The following is a 22,019-nucleotide window of genomic DNA, read 5'->3' on the forward strand; positions in this document are numbered from 1 at the left end:
CGCCCAGACTTGGGTTTAGGGGTAGGCAACTCTTCCTGGCTGTTTGCCTCAAACTCCGAGATGAATCGGTACACTGACCGGCGGCACACACCGGTTAATTCAACTATTTCAGTAACTTTATGATTAGCCTTGTATAAACCAATCACCTGTGCAATATCCTCACGCTTAGTAACTCTCCTGGACATCTTAAAGACCCAGAAATCACACGATAAAGCACTGTAACTCAGGCGTAAAATCACGGCACGTGGCGCTCACATGGGTACAATAACCTCCACCCACGCAACTTAAACAAAGACTGAGCGGTTGCTGCTATGTGACAGCTGTCGCCTAAGGGTTCCAGATGCCGTTAGAATTGTGACTAAATATTTCTGATCAAAATTTATCCCTATCTTGAGGGTAAAACGATTTGTGCAAAGTGAAGTCACAGAATATATATATATATATATATATATATATATATATATCTTGGTGAGTATATTTTTATACATGTCATAAAATTCATACAAATTACCCGGCCAGAATATAATTTACATCGCTGGAATTCTTACAATATGATGATCATTTTGAACATAAACATCATGGATTTTGCATTAGACATACAAATTTTAGATCTAATGTAATAATTTGGTTTACACAAAGCAAGTATTTTATCTTTTATGCAAAATATATGAAGTTTACATTCAAAATATTCCCTAAAAATGTAAACACACTGTTTTCTCCCAAACATTTCTCTGGTAGGGAGGGAAGGTAGGAGTGGGGGGTAGGGCGGGAGGGAGGGACCCAGCCATCGTGTGAAGAGGGAGGTTGGGTATTTTGATTGACATATAGTGTCTGGGTGATGAATATTTTTTTTATTTATTGAAGATATTTGTTTTAGCTCATAAAATTCATACAAATTACTCTGCCAGAATATAATTTACATTGCTGGAATTCTTACAATATGATGATCATTTTGAATATAAACATCATACAATATAATGTTTCTCACCTTTGATCTTTTTTCCATTTATTTATGGTTGGTTATTTAAAATAATGCCAATTCACTTCAAGTATTGGCATCAAATTTTACCGGCTGGTGTACACTAGTGACTCACTTAAGCGTCAGTTATTTAACTGGAACTAATGTTGGTGTGAGTAAAATATTTCCATTTACTTGAAATAGATTTGCCGATTTATTTGTTTATTTATTTATTTATAATATACTGTAATACATTAAACACACTGCAAGTATTTTCTTTAATTTATATACTTGTTTCGCGAAAAAGGGAGGCTACCATTATACCTGGTAGGTGAAGTTGACCAGAAATTTATGGTGATCATTAAGGACCAAACTCCGAATCCATGACGTGACTTCTGTTCATCATTCTCATCCTAAATTTACCACTGTCGGTAGTTTCAAGAATTAACGCAGTCATTTACTGAATATTCTTTGTAAAAAAATTAATTTTAAATTAATTATTTATAGGAGATAAGTATTATGATCAGTAAATATACAGATATGCATTACTGACCACCTCCGAACACAAGGACGGCTAAAAATAGCCACAGGCGGTCACTGTCAAGGTCGCTTTCCCTTTCTCGTCACTGGCAAATGGGGGGGGGGGTGATGATAGCAGCTGTGTTTATTACCGGGGTATATTGTTCTTTTACGGTATGTTAGACTGGTTTATAATACATTTTTATTATTTTAATATACCGGTAATCTTCATTTTAATCCAGCTTCCCAAATGTAAGTTTCAGTATAAAATAATTAGTGGTAGGACCTTGTGAGTGGTTTACCATGTTTCCATCACCACTCTTGACACGCTAAACCGCAATATTTAAGAGGTAAGAATTTTATCTCTGGTGCTTAAGACGACCCCCTAACTTTGGGCTATTTTTTGTTTTTTTCAAATTCCGTCTTGTAGGCCGAGATATACGGTATGTGGTCACCGTGCTGTGCTGTGCGTATGCGGTGATGTCACATCAGGAGGGAGTGGTTCCACTCGGTTATAGCCCACCACCTCCACACACATTCACTTCCCATACACTTACACCCATGCTCTAAATTTTTCTTATTTTAAAGTTTTAATTATATTTTCTTTATTTATAAGCCACCACGCTTTTATAGAGTGAAATAGGTGCTAAAGAAGTCCGTTTTCTGAGACATGAATTTGCGAGGTCTGCCTTTAGTACTGTGCATTGTAGGATTTATTGGGAGATCGGAAGAGAGAGAGGTTCAAATAACTGGAAAATATTTTTTTCTGACATGTTTCAGTCCCCAATAACAGGGGTTCTACTGTATTTGGTAATTAAAACATAGCTAAGGAATTGTGAACATTTGATGATTTAATGCTTAGCACTGCTACTATGAGTATTATCTAAAACATGTATTGAGTTCTAAATATTGATTCTGGGTTCTAACAAGGCATTTTTATGTAGTCAAAGTTCACATTACCCCACAGTAAGCATTGCCAAACACCAACTGAGCTGGCAACTGTTTACACTAAGAATTTGGGCAGAGTGATGTTAAAAGTAAAGCTTCATCTGCTATCTTAAAGTATTCAAGCTTGCTTTTCCATTTACCTTTTTATTACTGTATACAGTATCAGTTTTCTGAAACTTCTAGATAACTAACACCAAGATTTCCAAGGTTCTAAAGCATTTTTTTGCATCCTTCCTTGCAAGTACGAGTACACAAAATTTACTTACACATTAAACTGTACTTACATTTGCATTTTCATCAAATTTGTCACCAGTGATGAAATCCACCGGGAAGTGCATCTTGACATTCTTTTTCTCTGCTTTGGCCATAAGCTTCTCTACGATCTTGGCACCATCTGCATCATACAGGGATGTACCAATCTGGAAAAAAAAAACTTCATTTTCCCTCTACAAATCTAATGTATGCATTTTTCTACTCTGGAATCTAGAGATGAAACAAAAATATATATAATTATGGGTTTCAACATATTCTACTAATGAATTAGCCTCCAAAGAGTTGCTTAGATCTTTTATATTGACTTTACCTAATACTGTACTGTACAACAACACAGTACTAGTTTTAAGCTACTTGCCAGTTTCTATCAATAGAAGAAACATTATGTTGGGAGAAGCTTCATTTCTTGCATAGTTGCCTCTCTTTTTTGGTCACACACATTAAAGTATACTCCTGCACTTGGAAGTCTTTTATAGAATTTCAAACGTTATACAGGTGTACCCTGGTAACCGACGCAATTAATCCCATCAGAACATAACAAATTCAGAGGGTTAAGGACCAGCCGCCCTCCAAAATCTTCCATTTATCCTCAACATATCTTTGTCGTGTACACTGTCAAGCAAAAAAGCACACTATATAGTAAGCATAATAAGCTATACATAAGCACTGTAAAGCAGAAATTGAGACTGTTATTGACCTGTATTGAGGATGATAGAGATGGTCTAGGGTGGCAAGTTCAAGTCTCTACCAATCTTTGCTGGTCCATCACCACTCTTATTACACCTTATCACATCACATCAAGCTGCCCCTAAGAGAGGCAGCACAAAATGAACTATAACTGGGGCATTTAGGCATGATTGCATTATACATGAAGTCGGAAATAATGAAAAACACATGAAGTCAGAGACACACGGTAAGTGTAAACAAGAGCAAAGATGGCGGGAATGAGTCAGAGGCAGCAACATCACTGATTCAGGATGTTTTATGGTTTTCACTGTGTATTTTGAGTCACAGCAATTCACGGTACTTGGCCTCCTCACCATTCTCTGTCTAGATGCGAGGCATTTAAAACAAGATTAATCTCTCCACAGGACTTGACGCCATTGGTCAGTTGTCCATTCTCTCTACGTTTTGGCAAAAGCAACTCTTTTCTTGCACATAGTGTCAGTAAGCATGGGTTTCTAAGCAGCTCTACGTGATGGCAAGTTGAGGTATTTTTGGAGACGATGCTGAATTGAACATTCAGACACATCTGATAACAGCCTTGGACGGTTTTTCTTGAGTGTTGCCACAGAAATATGTGGAGTCTTCATTACCTCACAATGTAGTAGATTGTCCAGTGGCCTTAAATGTCTTCCTAGTTTGTCCAGTGGCTGCTTTCGAGGTGGTAAAATATCAGGTGGAGGGCCATTAGCCTTCTCAAGCAATTCCTTATGGCCCTCTCCGACCTCCCAGTCTGCCGAGCAGTCTCACCAATAGGCACATTGAGCTGCTTCCATGCTGAAATTTGACTCTTTATCTCCATGGAAATTTAGTTGGACCAAACATTAACCTTTATGAAAGGAAATACAAGGCTACAACTGAATATATTAGATAATACAAAGTTGGGGTAGATACAGAGCATAATAGCATACACCACCTATGAATGCCAGGTGACGACTCAGAGTTGAGAGCCTCTGTTACCGATCTCGGGGGGTTCTGGTGCTCTTAGACATATGGTACACTCCAGCCACTGACTAGAGCTTCACTCGCTCAAGATGACAGAATCTGCTGGTGAAAATATATATAGTGGTCCCTCAATTAACGAAGAGTTCAATTAAAAAAAATTTGGTTAACGAATTAGCTCCCATAATGATTTTCAGTTCCATTAACGAACAAAACTTTGATTGACAAAAGCCTTGGGAGAAACACTTTGTTGTGTGCATCACGCGATCGGCTATTCCGCCAATACAGTAATCGGTTCTACGTTTACATTCGTTTCCAGTGGAGTAAATATCAAGAAAGTTGTGTTCTTGAATATTTTTACATTTTTTTATATTAAAATTATTGGTCATTCTAAAATTTAGCCATCCAAGCTCTGTCTACATAAAATTTTTCAACTAATATTTTTGGCTCAATACAGTATACAATATGTAACTTTATTCATTTATTTTTACTAATTTACATGCACACACTGTCCTAAGGGCAAAGCTGTACTGTACATGTACTCAAAATAATGTACAAAATGATTACCAAGATTTTTGTCTAGTGCAAACTATAGCATGATTATATTCGAATTAATCACTATCTTATAAGAATTCCAGCAATGTAAATTATATTTTCCCCAGTCAATTCTATGACATTTTATAAGCAAAAACCAAAAACTCAATCTAAAGGACATAAATAAACAAATAAATACTTCACTAGACCTTCTGCACCAGCTGTCAAACATGTCACTGTCACCTCTCTTTCCTCCCTCCCTCCATCTTCCCAGCCAGGGTTTGGTGTTTTAAGGAGAATATAATTCGCATTGCTGGAATCCTTGCAACAGTGAATAATTTGAATATAAACGTTGTATATTTTGCACAGGAGATAAAAATTTTAGTACAATAGTACATTTTAATAATGTAAATTTTTTTTAACTGCATTTTTGGATGGCAAGCGTAAAAGTGAGAGTTTTCGAGAGTTCTCCTGGTGATGAGAAGAAAGAGAGACACCTAGAAATTTATGTTAATCTACCCAAAGATGCAGTTGAAAAATTTTTACATTATTAAAATGTACTAAAATTTTTATCTCTTGTGCAAAATATATGACGTTTATATTCAAATTAATCACTATCTTATAAGAATTCCAGCAACGTAAATTATAGCCTCCCCGGTCACTTCTGTGATATTTTAAAAGCAAAAACCAAAAACTCAATCTAAACAACATAAATAGAGAAATAAATACTTCACTAAACCTTCTGCACCAACTGTCAAACATGTCACTGTCACCTCCCCTTCCTCCTGCCCTCCCTCTTCCCAGCCAGGGTTTGGTGGTTTTAGGCTTAAAGTTTTTATCTTATATAATATCACAGATTAAAGTTAGGAGAATATAATTTGCAGTTCTGGAATCCTTGCAAGGCAATGAATAATTTGAACATAAACATCATATATTTTGCACAAGAGATAAAAACTTTAATACATTAGTACACTTAATAATGTAAAAAAATTTCTACTGTATTTTTGGGTAGACTTAAATAAATTTCTTCATTTACTTTTATTCATTTACATAAACACACCATACTAAAAGAAACGTAAAACAAATAAATGACCTAAGTGCAAACCTGTACTGTCCATTTACTAAATGATTAGGGTACTAAAATTTTTGTCTAGTGCAAATTATAGCTTCTTTATATTCAAATTAATCACTACCTTACAAGAATCCCAGCAATGTAAATTATATTCTCCCTGGTTGTTTCGGTGGCAAATTATAAGAGAAAACATTAGTCACTCTTAAGGAATGATAAATAAACACACAGACCTTCAGCGCCAACTATCAACATATCACCTCACCTCCCCCCACCACCCCCCCCCCACGCTCCCTCCCTCTCCCCCATCTACCCAGCGAGGGTTTTAGACTTACAGTTTTTAGCTTATATAATATCACAGACTAAAGTTAGGAGAATATAATTTGCAGTGCTGGAATCCTTGCAAGACAGCGAATAATTTGAATATAAACATCATATATTTTGCACGAGATAAAAATTAATCACCTGTATCAAATTACAGTAGAGATTTAAGAGTTACTATAAATAATATATTTATATAATATATATATATAATATATATATATATATATATATAATATATATATATATAATATATATATATATATATATATATATATATATATATATATATATATATATATATATATATATATATATATATATATATATATTTTATATATATATAGTCATGCAGCTGGTGCGTCCTAGATACGTTCTTGGAAACTTGACGTTAACTGAAATGGAAGTTGTCCGATCATCACATAAACTTTTTATTTATACTTATGTGTATGTGGAATACTATATACGTACATATACACTTTTACTCTTAAATCACTACTGTAATGTGATACAGGTGATTAATTTTTATCTCTTGTGCAAAATACATGACGTTTATATTAAAATTATTCACTGTTTTACAAGGATTCCAGCAACGCCAAGCAGATGGGGGAGAGAGAGGGAGGGAGCAAGCGATGGGGCGTGGGGGGAGGGGAGGTAGTACGTTTGACAGTTGGCACAGGCCCAGGTCTAACGCGTGTATATTTATCAGTTCTTAAGTGACTAAGCTTCTCTCTTATGAAAAGCCAGTGAAATGACCTGGGTGAATATAATTAACATAGCTGGGATTCTTGTAACATACTGATTAATTTGAATATAAACATGCTATAATTTGCACTCGACAAAACAATTTTAGTACCGTAATCAAATTAGTACATGTGCACTCCAGCTTTGCACTAAGGTCATTTATTTCTTTTACGTTTCTTTTAGTATGGTGTGTGCATGTAAATGGATGAAAATAAATGAAGAAATTTATGTAAATCTACCCAAAAATACAGTTGAAAAACTTTTTATAAAATGTACTACAGTATTGTACACTAATGTACTACATTTTTTATACCTTGAGCAAAATATATGACGCTTATATTTAAATTAATCTCTGTCTTGCAAGGATTTCAGCAATGCAAATTATATTATCCTAACTTTGCAAGGATTTCAGCAATGCAAATTATATTATCCTAACTTTGCAAGGATTTCAGCAATGCAAATTATATTATCCTAACTTTAGTCTGAGATATTATATAAAATAAACATAAAGAAATCACCAATCTTTTGTCTGGGAACACAGGGAGGGAGGTAGCCAGCTGAGCGTGAGGTGAGGTGACAGAGTGTCTTTATTTATTTGAGATAAGATTTGACAGTTGGCGCTGAAGATCTGGGTGTATTATTTATCATTACTTAAGAGTGACTAACCTCTTCTCATAATTTGCCACCCAAACGACCTGGGTGAATATAACTTACATAGCTTGGATTCTTGTAAGATAGTAATTTATTTGAATACCTGTATAAACAAGCTATATTTGCAATAGACATAACAATTTTAGTACCGTAATCATTTAGTACATTTACAATACAGGTTTGCACTTAGGTCCGTTGTTACTGTACAATATTGACTAAATTTACTAGATAACGTACGCCTGGCAGCACAATCTATAAGAATACGTTATGCATACATGACTGTGCCCGCTCTAGGGCCATTTAGGTTCGGTACGTCCCATTATTTGATTTTTTTTTTTTTCAATTTAAATTTTAATTGTTTATTCCTTGATCGAGAAAGCGGGATCCTAGTGCTGTCACTTGGTACCCCTGTACCATAACACCAGAAGCAACTGGCCAGTGTCACAAGTATATACAGTACAATACAGTCATCCCTTGGTTATCGCAGCTAATTGGGACCCCGCCGATAACGTAAGTACAGAACCTTTGGGATTTATTCTAATTGGTTCCAGGCACCCAAGACCCAACACCAAGTTTCCCATTTTACGACCATTTAGACCCACTAAATATATATATATATAATGTTATGGTAAATATCATAAACACACATAGGCATGGCTAGGTTTATTACAAAGTGATGAAAAGGGTATGCTTAATACTGTAGTCCACAAAACATGTAGCTATGCTTTTTTTATTTGGTCCCCCATCATACGAGTCCGCTTTCTCTCACATCAGGACGCCTGAGTCCTCCGTTTTCTCTTAATCTTAGAGTGCAGTGCACCAGAGACTTCGTTATTCTTAGTAATGCCACAGAATTTGAAATTGCAACCCCAATTGCAACTGGGACAATCCCAGAACCAGAAATTTGATACGGACAGTCCCTCGCTCAGTTCAGATTTCGTCCGATTTATCCGAAATCCGGATAAAAGGGGTAGGAATTAACGAGGATCGACTTACGGTGATAAGCCGGAAAAATCTCTAATCCCCGGAATTTTCCTGGTAACAGAAAAATGTTCTCGGAAGTTGCAGAAATTGCCCATTCCATCATCTCTTGAATCAGGAAAAAATAAAAAAAATAAAAAAAATTATATATATATATATATATATATATATATATATATATATATATATATATATATATATATATATATATATATATATATATATATATATAATATATATACATATATATATATATACAGGTAGTCTCCGACTTTACTACTGCTTGGACTTACGACCGTCTCAGCTTCAATTTAAGAAGCGTAATTTTTTAATTTTTTTTTTTTTTTTCAAATGACACGCATTTTCTATACCCCGAAATTTCCATGTAGTCTCCATGTATAATTAGAAATTATGGGGCCCCATGTGCATTCAGCTGACTACATTAAAGGTAAGTGCTCAGTCACATCAAATCCATTCCCCATTATTTATAACTTTCACTGTACTGTATCCATTCCTCATTATTTATTACTTTTACTGTACTGTATTTCATTGTAGATTTTTATTAAAAAAAAATTGATTTTTTTATATCTATGTTGGACTTAACAATATCGAATTACGACCTGGATTTGGGTCCCTAACCCCGCCGAAGTCAGGAGCACCTGTATATGTGTATATGTATATGTATATATATATATGTATATATATATATATATATATATATATATATATATATATATATATATAAACAACGAGGCCTCCTTAGCTTTCGTGGTGATTTTATCAAATTTATCTTATCCACGTTTTCATTGTGGATTTACATGAAGATATATTTATATATATATATATATATATATATATATATATATATATATATATATATATATATATATATATATGTATATGTATATATACCCAGACCCCGACTTACGACCCACGGGACTTACGACCGCCTCATAGATAAAAAAAAAAAAAAAAAAAAAAAAATTTAAATGACACGCATTTTCTATCACCAAAACGTTTCCAGTTAATGTAGTCTCCATGTATAATTAGAAAATTATGGGGCCCCATGTGCATTCAGCTGAATATATTAAAGGTTAAGTGCTCAGTCACACTGTATCCATTCCTATTATTTATTACTTTCACTGTACTGTATCCATTCATCATTATTCATTACTTTTTTACTGTATTTCATTGTAGATTTGATTAAAAAAAATTTTTTTTTTTTTTTTTATCATGTCGGACTTACGACCATGTCGGACTTCATGACCATGTCGGACTTACGACCTGATTTATCCCCAACCCGTCGTGTGGGTCTAGGTGTGTATATATATATATATATATATATATATATATATATATATATATATATATATATATATATATATATATATATATATATATATATATATATATATATATATATATATATATATATATATATATATATATATATATATATATATATATATATATATATATATATATATATATATATATATATATATATATATATATATATATATACACAGTCAACCTCACTTTACGTGTCCCACATTCCGCTGCTTTCAACGCTACGGTGCCCTGCCAGAACCAGGGTGCTCACATTCATGGTGGGTGTACCTTTACACGTGAAGTGTAATTTTTTATTTAGCTCATAAAATTCATCCAAATTATCCGGCCAGAATATAATTTACATTGCTGGAATTTTACAATTTGATGATCATTTTGAATATAAACATCATAGATTTTGCATTAGACATACAAATTTTAGATATAATGTTTACTGAGTAAATATGTTAAAAAAATATAAGATATTATATTCAAAATATTCCTAGTCTTACAAGGAATCCAGCAATGTCAATTATATTATCCTAACTTTTAGTCTGATTTATTATTTATTACTAAAAGGTAAACAGTCTGGTATTCCCACACATTCATCTGGTAGGGACAGTTGGTGGGGTGGAGGAGGGCTAACCCACCACCTGGCACCATGGTGTGAAGAATATATATATATTTTTTTATTAACTGAAGATATTTGTTTAGCTCATAAAATTATACAATTACCCGGCCAGAATATAATTTACATTGCTGAATTTACAATTTGATGATCATTTTGAATATAAACATCATATAATTTGCATTAGACATACAAATTTTAGATATAATGTTTACTCTATAAATATGTTATCTTTTGTGCAAATATATGACATTATATTCAAAATATTCCTGTTTTTAAGGAATCCAGCAATGTCAATTATATTATCCTAACTTTAATCAGAGTATTATTTAATACTAAAGGTTAAAATTAGTTTTTTCACCAACCTTTCTTGAAGGAGGATTGGTGGCGAGGGGGGGTACGGACCCCACCATCTAGCCTGGTTGGAAGAGGGGTAGGCAAGGTGGGGGTACTTTGATTGACAGATAGTGTCCTGAAGAATATTTTTTTAACTGAAGATATTGTTTTAGCTCATATTATACAAATTACACTTGACCAGAATATAATTTACATTCTGGAATTCTTACAATTTGATGATCATTTTGAATGTAAACATCATAGATTTTGCATTAGACATACAAATTTTAGATATAATGTTTACATGAGTAATGTTATCTTTTGTGCAAAATATATGACATTTATTGAAAATATTCCTGGTCTTACAAGGAATCCAGCACAATTATATTATCATAACTTTAGTTGAGGTATTATTTATTACTATACTTGATTTTCCCCAAAATTTTCAGAGAGGGAAGAGCCAACGAGTGAAAAGGTGAGAAGAGGGGAGGGAGTTGAGTCCATTATTTGACATTAACTTGCTGACTGTATTTCTCTTAAGTATTAATTGTGCATGTACCTGTTGTACCATCATAAATTAAGATGTTATTTTTACTACAACATAGGTATTGTGTTGGTGGAGTTGGGGTCAGCTGGTCTCTATTTTATTAATCCCATATGTATATTATTCACCATGCACCTGTTACATTAACAGCTAAAGTGAGGGAAGACTTATATATATATATATATATATATAATATATATATATATATATATATATATATATATATATATATATATATATTTTCATGTAACCACAATGAAAAATCTGAGGTGCGACCCAAAAATAACTGTCATACATCAAGATCAATTTTCAAAGCATTTTCAACTCCACTGACTAATATTGTGTTTTGAAACTTGACCATCACTAAGGTTTATTGATTTAATTCCTTAATCAAACTAGCTTCAACCAGAAGTCTTTTCTGTGACACAAGATGATTTGAATACTTCTAAACTTTTTCTCAAGCCAATGGGTGATTATTCTAACATGAACGAACAAGGCACTGCTTTCAGATGCAGTTCTGATATTATACTTATGTTGTTTGATTCTGAGCGCAGTGTTTTTCCTGTCTGACCTACATAATTACAATTACATTTGCTACATGGAATACACAAACACTTCCATTTACATTGAAACTTGGCCACTCCTTATTAACATATTGGTAATGGTTGAGTCATACTTGAAAACAACATTATATTTAGAAGCTTGAGGACTAAACTAACGGGACAAATTCACGATAGGGCAGTCAAATATTCTATGTAGGAACTTGTCTGGTTAGAGAGGAATGAAAGGATTTTTAGCCCTTTTAGCAACGATCAACAAACACAGAAGGGTACCCAAGTTTTGTGCAATAGGAACGAATGTCTTGTTCGTTCATGTTAGGAATAATAATCAACCCATTGCTTGGGAAAAGCTAGAAGTATTCAAATCATCTGTGTCACAGAGACTTCTGCTTGAAGCAGCTTTGATTAAGGAATTAAAATCAATAAACCCTAGTGATGGTCAGTTCAAACTGATAATATGTTAAATAAATTATTTGTCAGTGTCTAAGGTTAAAAAAAGCGAAAACCTTTGATCTTGATAAATGACAGTTATTTTAGGGTCCTTTTTCGACCCGACCTTGAATGCCACCACCCTTCTCTTAAGCTCCCCACGGTTGTTTGGTGTGGGGATTAGTGATGTCATCATATGACCTGACCTCATGTTTTAGGTCACCGTATATTTAAGCCTCTCTGTCCATGTAATCCAGTTGCCCTGAAGATGTCTTAATAAAGACTAAAGCCAAGGTAATCTGTTTCCATTTTCCATGTGATTTTATATATATATATATATATATATATATATATATATATATATATATATATATATATATATATATATATATATATATATATATATATATATATATATATATATATATATATATATATATATATATATATATATATATATATATATATATACACAGTATTACTTCACCTAACGAGGTTTACTACTTAACGATTTTGCGCATAATTTTGTAGCTGAACTTTCACTTAACACGGATTTTTTCCACATATACTCGTGAGTGTCCGCTCGAGACGCTATTTTAGATTTGCCCCACCACCCTGCCTGACTTCCAAATTTTAGATAAAATTTTCAGAGTAACTATGTTATCTTTAGCAAAATATATGACATTTATATTCAAAATATTCCTGGTCTTACAGGAATCCAGCAATGTCATTATATTATCCTAACTTTAGTTTGAGGTATTATTTATTAAATTTAGTGGTATATCCCCACATCTCCTTGGGACGGCAGGGGGGTGGGGGAGGAGGAACCAACCACCATCTGCCCTCGTGAAATAATATTTTTTTGTATTAACTGAAGATATTTGTTTTAGCTCATAAAATTCATACAAATTACCGGTCTGAATATAATTTACATTGCTGGAATTTTTATAATTTGATGATCATTTTGAATATAAACATTCATATTTTTGCATTAGACATACAATTTTTAGATAAAATTTTTCTGTAACTATAAGTTATCTTTTGTGCAAAATATATGACATTTATATTCAAAAATATTCTGTCTTACAAGGAATCCAGCAATGTCAATTATATTATCCTAACTTAATCTGAGGTATATTTAATACTAAATGTAAAAACTCGAAGGAGGATGAGGGGTGGGGGAGGGTTGGGACTGACCGCGCGGTTGGAAGAGGGGGGAGCAAGTGGGGTACTTTATTGACAGAGAAGTGAAGATTATTTTTTTTTTATTAACTGAAGATATTTGTTTTAGCTCATAAAATTCATACAAATTACCCGGTCAGTATTTTACATTGCTGGAATTTATAGAGACTATATATTTTGCATTAAACATACAATTTTGAAATTTTTTCTCTAGGTAACTATGTTATCTTTGTGCAAAAATATGACATTTATATTCAAAATATTCCTGGTCTTACAAGAATCCAGCAATGTCAATTTGTATTATCCTAACTTAGTTTGACATTTATTATTATTAAAATTTAGTGGTTTTCCCCAAAAATTTCTCTGAGGGAAGAGCGGCAGTGTAGTGTGAGAGTGGGAGAGTTGAGTCCATTATTTGAATGGACATTAACTCATGCGACTGTATTTCTATTTCTCTTAAGTATTAATTGTGCATAACCATCATAAAATTAAGATGTTATTTACTACAACATGGTATGTGCCTTCAAAAAGTGGAGTTTGGGGGGTCACGTTTCTATTGGAATTAATCCCATATGTTCTGTTGTTCACTTACTGGATTTCCTTAACGCTAACCTCGGTCAATTGATCGCTTAGTGGGGTACAACTGTATATATATACAGTGACCCTCGCTTAACTAACACCCGGTTAAATACTCGACAATCGAACTGCTTCCTATAAGGATCTTCACCGTTAACGAAAAAATTCCTATGAACTAACCTCTTACTTAACCGACCTCAACATGTTTTAGCTTGCACTGACCGGGCAACCAGCTTTAGTATCAGTCCGCCAATACATTAATCGTTCTAGGGCTTAAATTCCTTAATATTTTTGTAAATATCAAAAGTTTATACTATTCAATAATTTTAAAAGTTTAATATTCAATTTTTTAGTCATTTTAACAATTATTGAAACGAAATTGAAGGTAAAGTGACTAGTTTAATGCGCTGCATCCAGCCTCTTAACACAGCAAACAGCGCCGTCTCTCTGTTTTCACTGGAGGTAACATCTGCTTGAGACTCTTTCAACTAAATGCTTTTTCTGTGTTTCCAAGCAAATTATTGGTCATTTTGAAATATATTTATATATTGACAATATATAATGCAGTGCAGCATTGATTTAAAGAAAATAATCTTGAATTAAACCAAGAGAGCTAAAATTTTGCGGTGAAGGCAACTATGTGATTCTCTTCCACCCCAATGCCTTCTTCTTCCTCTTCTCCTCCACCCCATTCTAAATCCCATCATCATCATCATCATCCAGGAGCCTTCTTACATACACACTTAAAAGTGAACTTTTCTACCATTTTTGTTGAATTTAGAAAATTTTCGTGAGTTGGAACCACTACTCCAAAACCCATTGAAACAATGATTCGTTATCAGACGTTTTCAAGAACGAATCTAATTTTCGGGAACTTATTTAGTTCGCGAATCGAATATATATATATATATATATATATATATATATATATATATATATATATATATATATATATATATATATATATATATATATATATATATATATATATATATATATATATATATACGCCTTGACTTATCTACTCTACCAACGCATTCACACCAATTCGCACTTTTCACGACTGCCTCAGTCGGGTACTTCCACCACCAAGATATTTACAGCCGTAGTCGGTACCAAAAAATTTATCAAATGACGCGCGTATTTTCTAGACATTGAATATTTGCTAAGGCAAATAATTTCCTTCCACAATCACACGATCTAGCTCCTCCTTAAAAGCTTCGGCAGCAACAACATCAGCAGTAGCTGCCTCTCCACTCACCTTAACATTATGTAAACTGTAGCGGTTCTTAAATCTGTTAAACCACCCATGACTTGCTGTGAAGGTTTGCTCGCACTTATCTCCTGCCTGCTCCTTCAGGCTTTCGAAAAGGTTTCTTGCCTTAGTCTGTAGGGTTAGAAGGCTAAAGGGTACACGCTTTTGTATCTGGTCTTCCATTCATATCACAAGTAATTTTTCCATCTCGTGAATGGGACCTTGCCCTTTCTTCGTTATTATAGTTCCCTTTATAAGTGCTGATCCTTTCACTACCTCACGAATATGTTCCTTGTCCTTCAAAATAGTAGATATGGTCGAGTGCGAGAAGCTTAGGTCGCGTGAAATTGTTGCTACAGTTTTTCCATTTTCATACTGCATTATCATCTTCATTTTCGTCTCGAAAGTAATTGACGGTCTCCTTTTCTTCTGAGCACTACCAGCACTCTCACTTGTATGCTTTCCAATCATTCTAAAGCCAATTAAATAAGAAAATAATGTCAGTACACAGCGCGATCAGTTGCTGATACAACAACAGCCAAACACCAACTAAGCGCTCTACGCCGTGGGTGCTGTACCCACGCGGCGACCCAAGCCACGCGATGCTCTCGTACGGGACGAAAACGTTTCGGTTTAGAAAATGCGGGCGTCATTTGAAAAAAATTTTGGTACCGACTATGGCAGTTGAATATATGAGGATGGTTGTTACGGACTGAGGCAGGTCGTAAGTGCGGGTGGTCGTAGGTCGGGAAGGAGCTGTCTTGTGCCATAATATTTTGTTTAAGGATCTTTTATTTAAAAAAATCTTGTAGAGAATTTATTCAGGATCATTATGGTATCAAATTCATCTCTCAAACACAATTTCAACAGATGCTGTGGATAAAAGTCTATACAATACACTTTTTTGCTAGCCATAAATATTTTTGCTCATGACCATGACCTAAATGTTTGTTCATGTGAGATGCCTAGTTTAGCCATTCGGAAAACATTCCCCAACACCTCCCAGAAAACTTTCCCCAGCACCTGGAAATATTGTGGGGACATGTGATAATGTCTGTTTGTGAGAGTTGCATAGTTTATATCCTCAAAAAATTTTCCCCAGTACAATACCTGGAAAAATTCCAGGAATGTGCAATTTTTTCCGGGAATGAAAAATTCGTCTCAATACCCAGATATCTCTCATTTCCTGAAGAGCTTGGCACCAATTATTCTGGCTAACTGTGATATCACTGCATATATATATATATATCGATGAATCTACATAATTTAAGTCATCTTTTAACAAACCTGGCTCTTAAGTGTCACAGGTACAAAAATACAGCACAATGCACACACCTGTGTATTAACCCCTACGCCCCGGTTGACGTTCCTGAATGCACTCCTTTTTGCGGCATTGTTTGAATGCCCAGCTTGGGGTACCAGGTTCCTGTGTGACTATTTGCGTGTCTCACCACACGCTCAGCCACAGGGAAGCTTCCTGAATGTAAGTACCTACTTTTGTTTGTTTCATTTCATTGTTTGTCCATGGTATCAAATAATATTGCTAAAAGTTGTGTAGTTGTATTGTAGTGTAGTATTACTGGAAAATAATGCTATGATTATGTTATAAATGTATTTATTTGTGGAATTATTATTCCAATAATTATTTATATGCATTACTTGCTCTACCAAACACAAAGACAGACACAAAGCCTGGCGACAGACTGCATGTGTCGCCGAGCACTTTTTATGAAAAATAATGCAAATGAAATATTTTAAATTAATTATTTATAGGAGATAAGTATTATGATCGGTAAATATATGCATTACTGGCCATCCCGGGCACAAAGCCATGCAGAAAATGGCCGCTAAGTGAGGAGTGGCCACGAGCGCTAGCAGACAAAACAACACTGTCCTATTGTCTCCCTCACCACTGCGGCCCCAGGCAAGTTTCTAGAGGGTCAATATATAGTTTTTCTTACTTCTTTTTCATTGTTTTATCATTTAAAAAGCATAAAAATTATTTTTGGAAAAGTTCATTTTTCTCGATTTACCCCGTGTGGGGGATACAGCCAGCGGCACCCTAGCCCGAGGCGTAGGGGTTAAGGAAACAAATTTAAAAAACAAAACAATATGGTCTGTGCATGAACTCAAAACATTAAAATCTCATTTGATATAAATTTAGATGCAAAACAAGCAAATATTTAAATACATAAAATGTAATAACCAGACCCAGTGTAAATAACTAACCTCCATATTTTTCATAACCTTGAGGAATGTGAAAGACATGCCTCCGACAATCATCATCTCGTCAACGCGGTCCAACATGTTTTCAATCAGCTGAATCTTGTCCTTTACCTTTGCTCCTCCCAAGATTGCCAAAAATGGCCTGCAAGAGAAATATTTTATTTACCTTATCAATGAATAAATCTGAAGTTATGAAGTCAACAGAAATACATTTCACTAGACATGGTTAACTTCCCTTTATAAAGTGCAGATGAGTTCATCACATCATTGTTCCCAGGTGGCATACAAGTCAACAATGAATTAGGATTTCAGAGAAAACACAAATATTCCCCTGCATATAGAATACTCTTAATCATTATTGCTTTGCTGAAAGGTAGATCAAGAGAATGGCCTTGTAAGAATAACCTCCTTGCCTTACACTTCAATGTTGGGATTAGGCACTGAATTAACAGTGTAGAGTCAAAGGCCACTGTGGCCTAACGCCTCTTCTAGGAAGTCCCTATTGTCCAAGAATCAAACCCAACCTTAAAGGCCAAAATGCCTCCCCACAATGGAGAGGATGGTCAACAGAAAAGATTGATCAATTTCTCCATAACCAGTAAATCACAACTGCACCCTTAGACAGGAAATCCAAAATGGTGAAGAATTAGCAGCTATAACCTGTGCTGGAAAAGCAAGTCCACTCCTAATAATAGAGGGTATATTATTTTTTTACATTAATTTTACTATAGCTACAACAGTTTATTTCCTTCATTTTCTCACGTAGAACTATCGTCCCGGACTCCCAGCTGTAAACACTAACGAAAACAATGGCGTCCCATCTCCTCTTGTGTGACCATATTATTATTCATTTATATTGTATAAGGTGCATTCAGAAACATTATTTAAAGAATATTAAGTAGTTTGCAATTTTCATTACCGGTAATTGTATTGTTTTTGGGGGAAAAGAGGGTAAAAAGCCACACAAAAGATATGAAAAGGTCACACTTGGGAACACATCTCATTATTATTACTTTATTTTAATGGTAATTAATGATTTGTGATACAATGGTTCACTTTACACTAGAATATTGGAGGACACATTATAGTCGTTGTTCGAGGCTTTACTGTACCGTATTGGTGACTTAAGAGAGACTCTCTCTCTCTCTCTCTCTCTCTCTCTCTCTCTCTCTCTCTCTCTCTCTCTCATACAGAATGTGCAAAAAGTAAAAAAATAATAGTAATTACCATAACGTCAAAAACATATGAGGAATTAATATTTCTTATGTATGCGGGATTTAGCCCACAGATCAGAGGATGGGGAACAGAGCGGGGGATCTCAGCTGTTCACTCTCTCCTGAGTGTAGTGAAACAATTGACAATAGGTAAGGGCGATTCAGGGGGGTCAGATACGTACAAATGGGGTCGTGTACTATGGATATGTATACTCTGTGACCCTACTGTATGCAAAAAATTTTTGAGGGGTTAAAATTCCTGGGTCATTTATTGTAAACAGGGGTGTGTAAAGGTAACCAAGTACATAACTTTACTCAAGTACAGTACTTGAGCAACTTTTTTCAGTATACTGTATCTACATTTAAAAAGTATTTATATTTTCATATACTTTTACTATAACTTCACTATCTTAAATAAGTTTGAGGAGAATTACTTGTACTTTTACTCCACTACATTTCATTATGTATAATTTGTTACTCTTCTCAATGCATTTACAGTACTGTACGTGTGTCTATAATTTCTACTGTAGTTTAAATCAATCAGCTTACTTATCTCTGACGTCTCACTCCACAAGGGAGGTCCCCTGTGAAAGGGTGGCCATAACAGAAATGCCTCCAGGTATCCCTTTCATTATAAACTTTCTTTGCCTCAAGCATACCTTCGTTATTGTCATGACACAAAGCATCTACATCACTACCACACTCTTTCCTTCCCGTATGAGCTGGCTTTAAACTCAAAATTTAGAGCTGTGGATGCCATAATGATCACAACTATACACTGGCACAAAAAACTGTCCTCAATAACTGCAGGTAAGTGTACTTTGTACTTTTTGTTACTTAACATTCAGTTTATACTCTTTTACTTTAAGTTAAGTAAAATTTAGAATGGATACTTTTACTTGTACTTGAGTAACTTTTTGACAAAAACTTTTACTTGAATTTGCGTAATATATTTTTGCAGTTTTTACACCCAACAGTGAATGATAGCTACCCGGCAATGACCTCTTTTAACCTGGGCTTCCTAACCATACTCCTAGTTTCTTTCTTAATTTTGCTACATGAAGATCAGAACCTCACTCACTGTATATGTCACTTTAAATCTACAAAAACTGATGTAAATGAAGATTTGCAGATAATTTTCCTTCCATTTGCATCTGTTTACATCTGTTGCCCATTAAGACTCATCATTAGCCACACACTCCTAGCCCTCTTCCGACCAGGCTGAGCTGTGAGAAGTTGAGGTTATTTTTCAACTTGTAATTTCGGGGAGTTATACAGTACAGTAGACCCTTGCTATTCACGATTTTGACGATTCGCAGCAAACAGATGGTGGCTAGCTTGCAAGCCTTTTCCCGCAGCACAACGAGTCACCCCACGCACCATCTTGTGTCGTACTCTCAAAACTTTAGTGTTTCTGTGTGAAATGGCCCCTAAAAGACTGCCTAGTGTCAGTGCTAGTGATGCTAGTGGAGTGAAATGTAAAAGGCATAAGTCACTGACGACCCTGAAAAAAGTAAGTTGAATGATTAGATAAGTTAGAAGAAGAGATGAGTGTTGCCGCAGCTTGTCGGTTGTTTGTATAGGTACTGTATACAGTAGTGCACTAAGGTAGTATTAGTTGCTTTTCGCAGTTTTGCCTATTCATGCCATTCCTTGGGACCTAACCCCCACGAATAACAAGGGTTTACTGTACGTAATTCTCTTCTATTTTTTTATTCAGTTACATGCACACACAATCAAAGAAACTGTTAAACTACAAAGTAAAGTATATTACAAACTCACCTTTCAGGATCCTCCAAAGCCTTGGCAAAGTATGAAAGCTCTTTCTTAAGTAGGAACCCTGAAGCTCGCTGATCAAATCCTTGACCAACCATGGAAGAGTGAGCACGATGGGCAGTACCAAAGGCATCATTGACATATATATCTCCAAGTTTTCGTAGGGATGCACGGAATTCTTCAACCTTTGCAGGAACAGCTTTAACCTAAAATTGAGAAAATTAAATATCTACCTGAAACCTTGATAGCATTATACAGTACAGAGTATCTGTAAATCAGATACAGTTTAAAATACCTATACTTACCAGGGTGTATACAATAATTTCTGCACCCTGATTAAATTGACCATTATAAAAATATCTTTCATGGATAGAATAAATACATAAATATGGCTACTCTTTCTTTAGCATTCATATCACTTCAAACTAACCTGCAGTTAACCCCATATAAGAAATAAAATTAGAAAAAAGAACAATATGATGTTTCCTCACATTAATAAAGTAACACACATGCACTGACACATGATTCTGTTACCATCTACAGTACGCCCGGATAATTCGCAGATGTTTATTTCGCTGTCCTCAAATATTCGCGGATGACACCCTGGATGTACCCAACAATGTCTAAGGGTAGTTTTAAAGTTGCTGGCATTTTTGTGGCCAGGACAGGGAGCCATTTGTTCTAGAGACTGTAATTTCCTTTACCTGTATTGTATATATATATATATATGTATGTGTGTGTGTGTGTGTGTGTGTGTGTGTGTGTGTGTGTGTGTGTGTGTGTGCAAACACACACGCAAAATGCATACTGTACAAATAAATAATAATGGGAAAATCCTCACACAAATTATAATAAAAAAAAAAAATATATTAAAAATGTGAAGGTCAACCCTCAAGTGCACTCTGTGCTTTATTAATAACAAAGCATGGAGTGCACTTGAGGGTAGACTCAATATTTTTAATACACTTCTTTCTAACTGTATATATGTACAGTACAGTAGAACGTCAATATAACACAAGATATGTTCAAAGAGAGGCCGCTTTAAACCAACGCACTAAATCGAAGTGTTGTTTCAATGGAATAATTTAGTTTGGTACTTGAGAGAAACACAAAATACTAAAAAACAGTCTACCCAGATGCACTTCAACCCATTTCCTTGAATAAACAAAACATTGTTTTTTGTAGTATGATGTTAAAATAAACACTCATAAATCAACACAGCTAAAATTAAGGGATGTGAAATGGCCTGTTTACTGGCTGGGAAGATTGGGTTACGGGGGGAAGTGAGGTGTTATGTTTGA

At 34.5% G+C, this 22,019-nt stretch overlaps 1 protein-coding gene across 1 annotated transcript in view; it reads right to left on the minus strand.

The window, feature by feature from the left end:
* Nucleotides 1-20,930, minus strand: part of LOC121867261 (phosphoglycerate kinase 1-like) — a 43,561-nt gene extending 22,631 nt beyond the window's left edge. Inside the window, exons 1-3 of the mRNA XM_042367124.1 lie at nt 20,725-20,930; nt 17,732-17,870; nt 2,710-2,844 (exon numbers count right to left, since the gene is read on the minus strand). Of these exons, the coding sequence (XP_042223058.1) occupies nt 2,710-2,844; nt 17,732-17,870; nt 20,725-20,816 (366 nt within the window). The 5' untranslated portion in view covers nt 20,817-20,930. The remainder of the gene's footprint in view (nt 1-2,709; nt 2,845-17,731; nt 17,871-20,724) is intronic.
* Between the last annotated feature and the right edge of the window lie 1,089 nt (nt 20,931-22,019).

This window comes from Homarus americanus, unplaced genomic scaffold (genome assembly GCF_018991925.1).
Source record: "Homarus americanus isolate GMGI-L3 unplaced genomic scaffold, GMGI_Hamer_2.0 scaffold6317, whole genome shotgun sequence".
NCBI lineage: Eukaryota > Metazoa > Arthropoda > Malacostraca > Decapoda > Nephropidae > Homarus > Homarus americanus.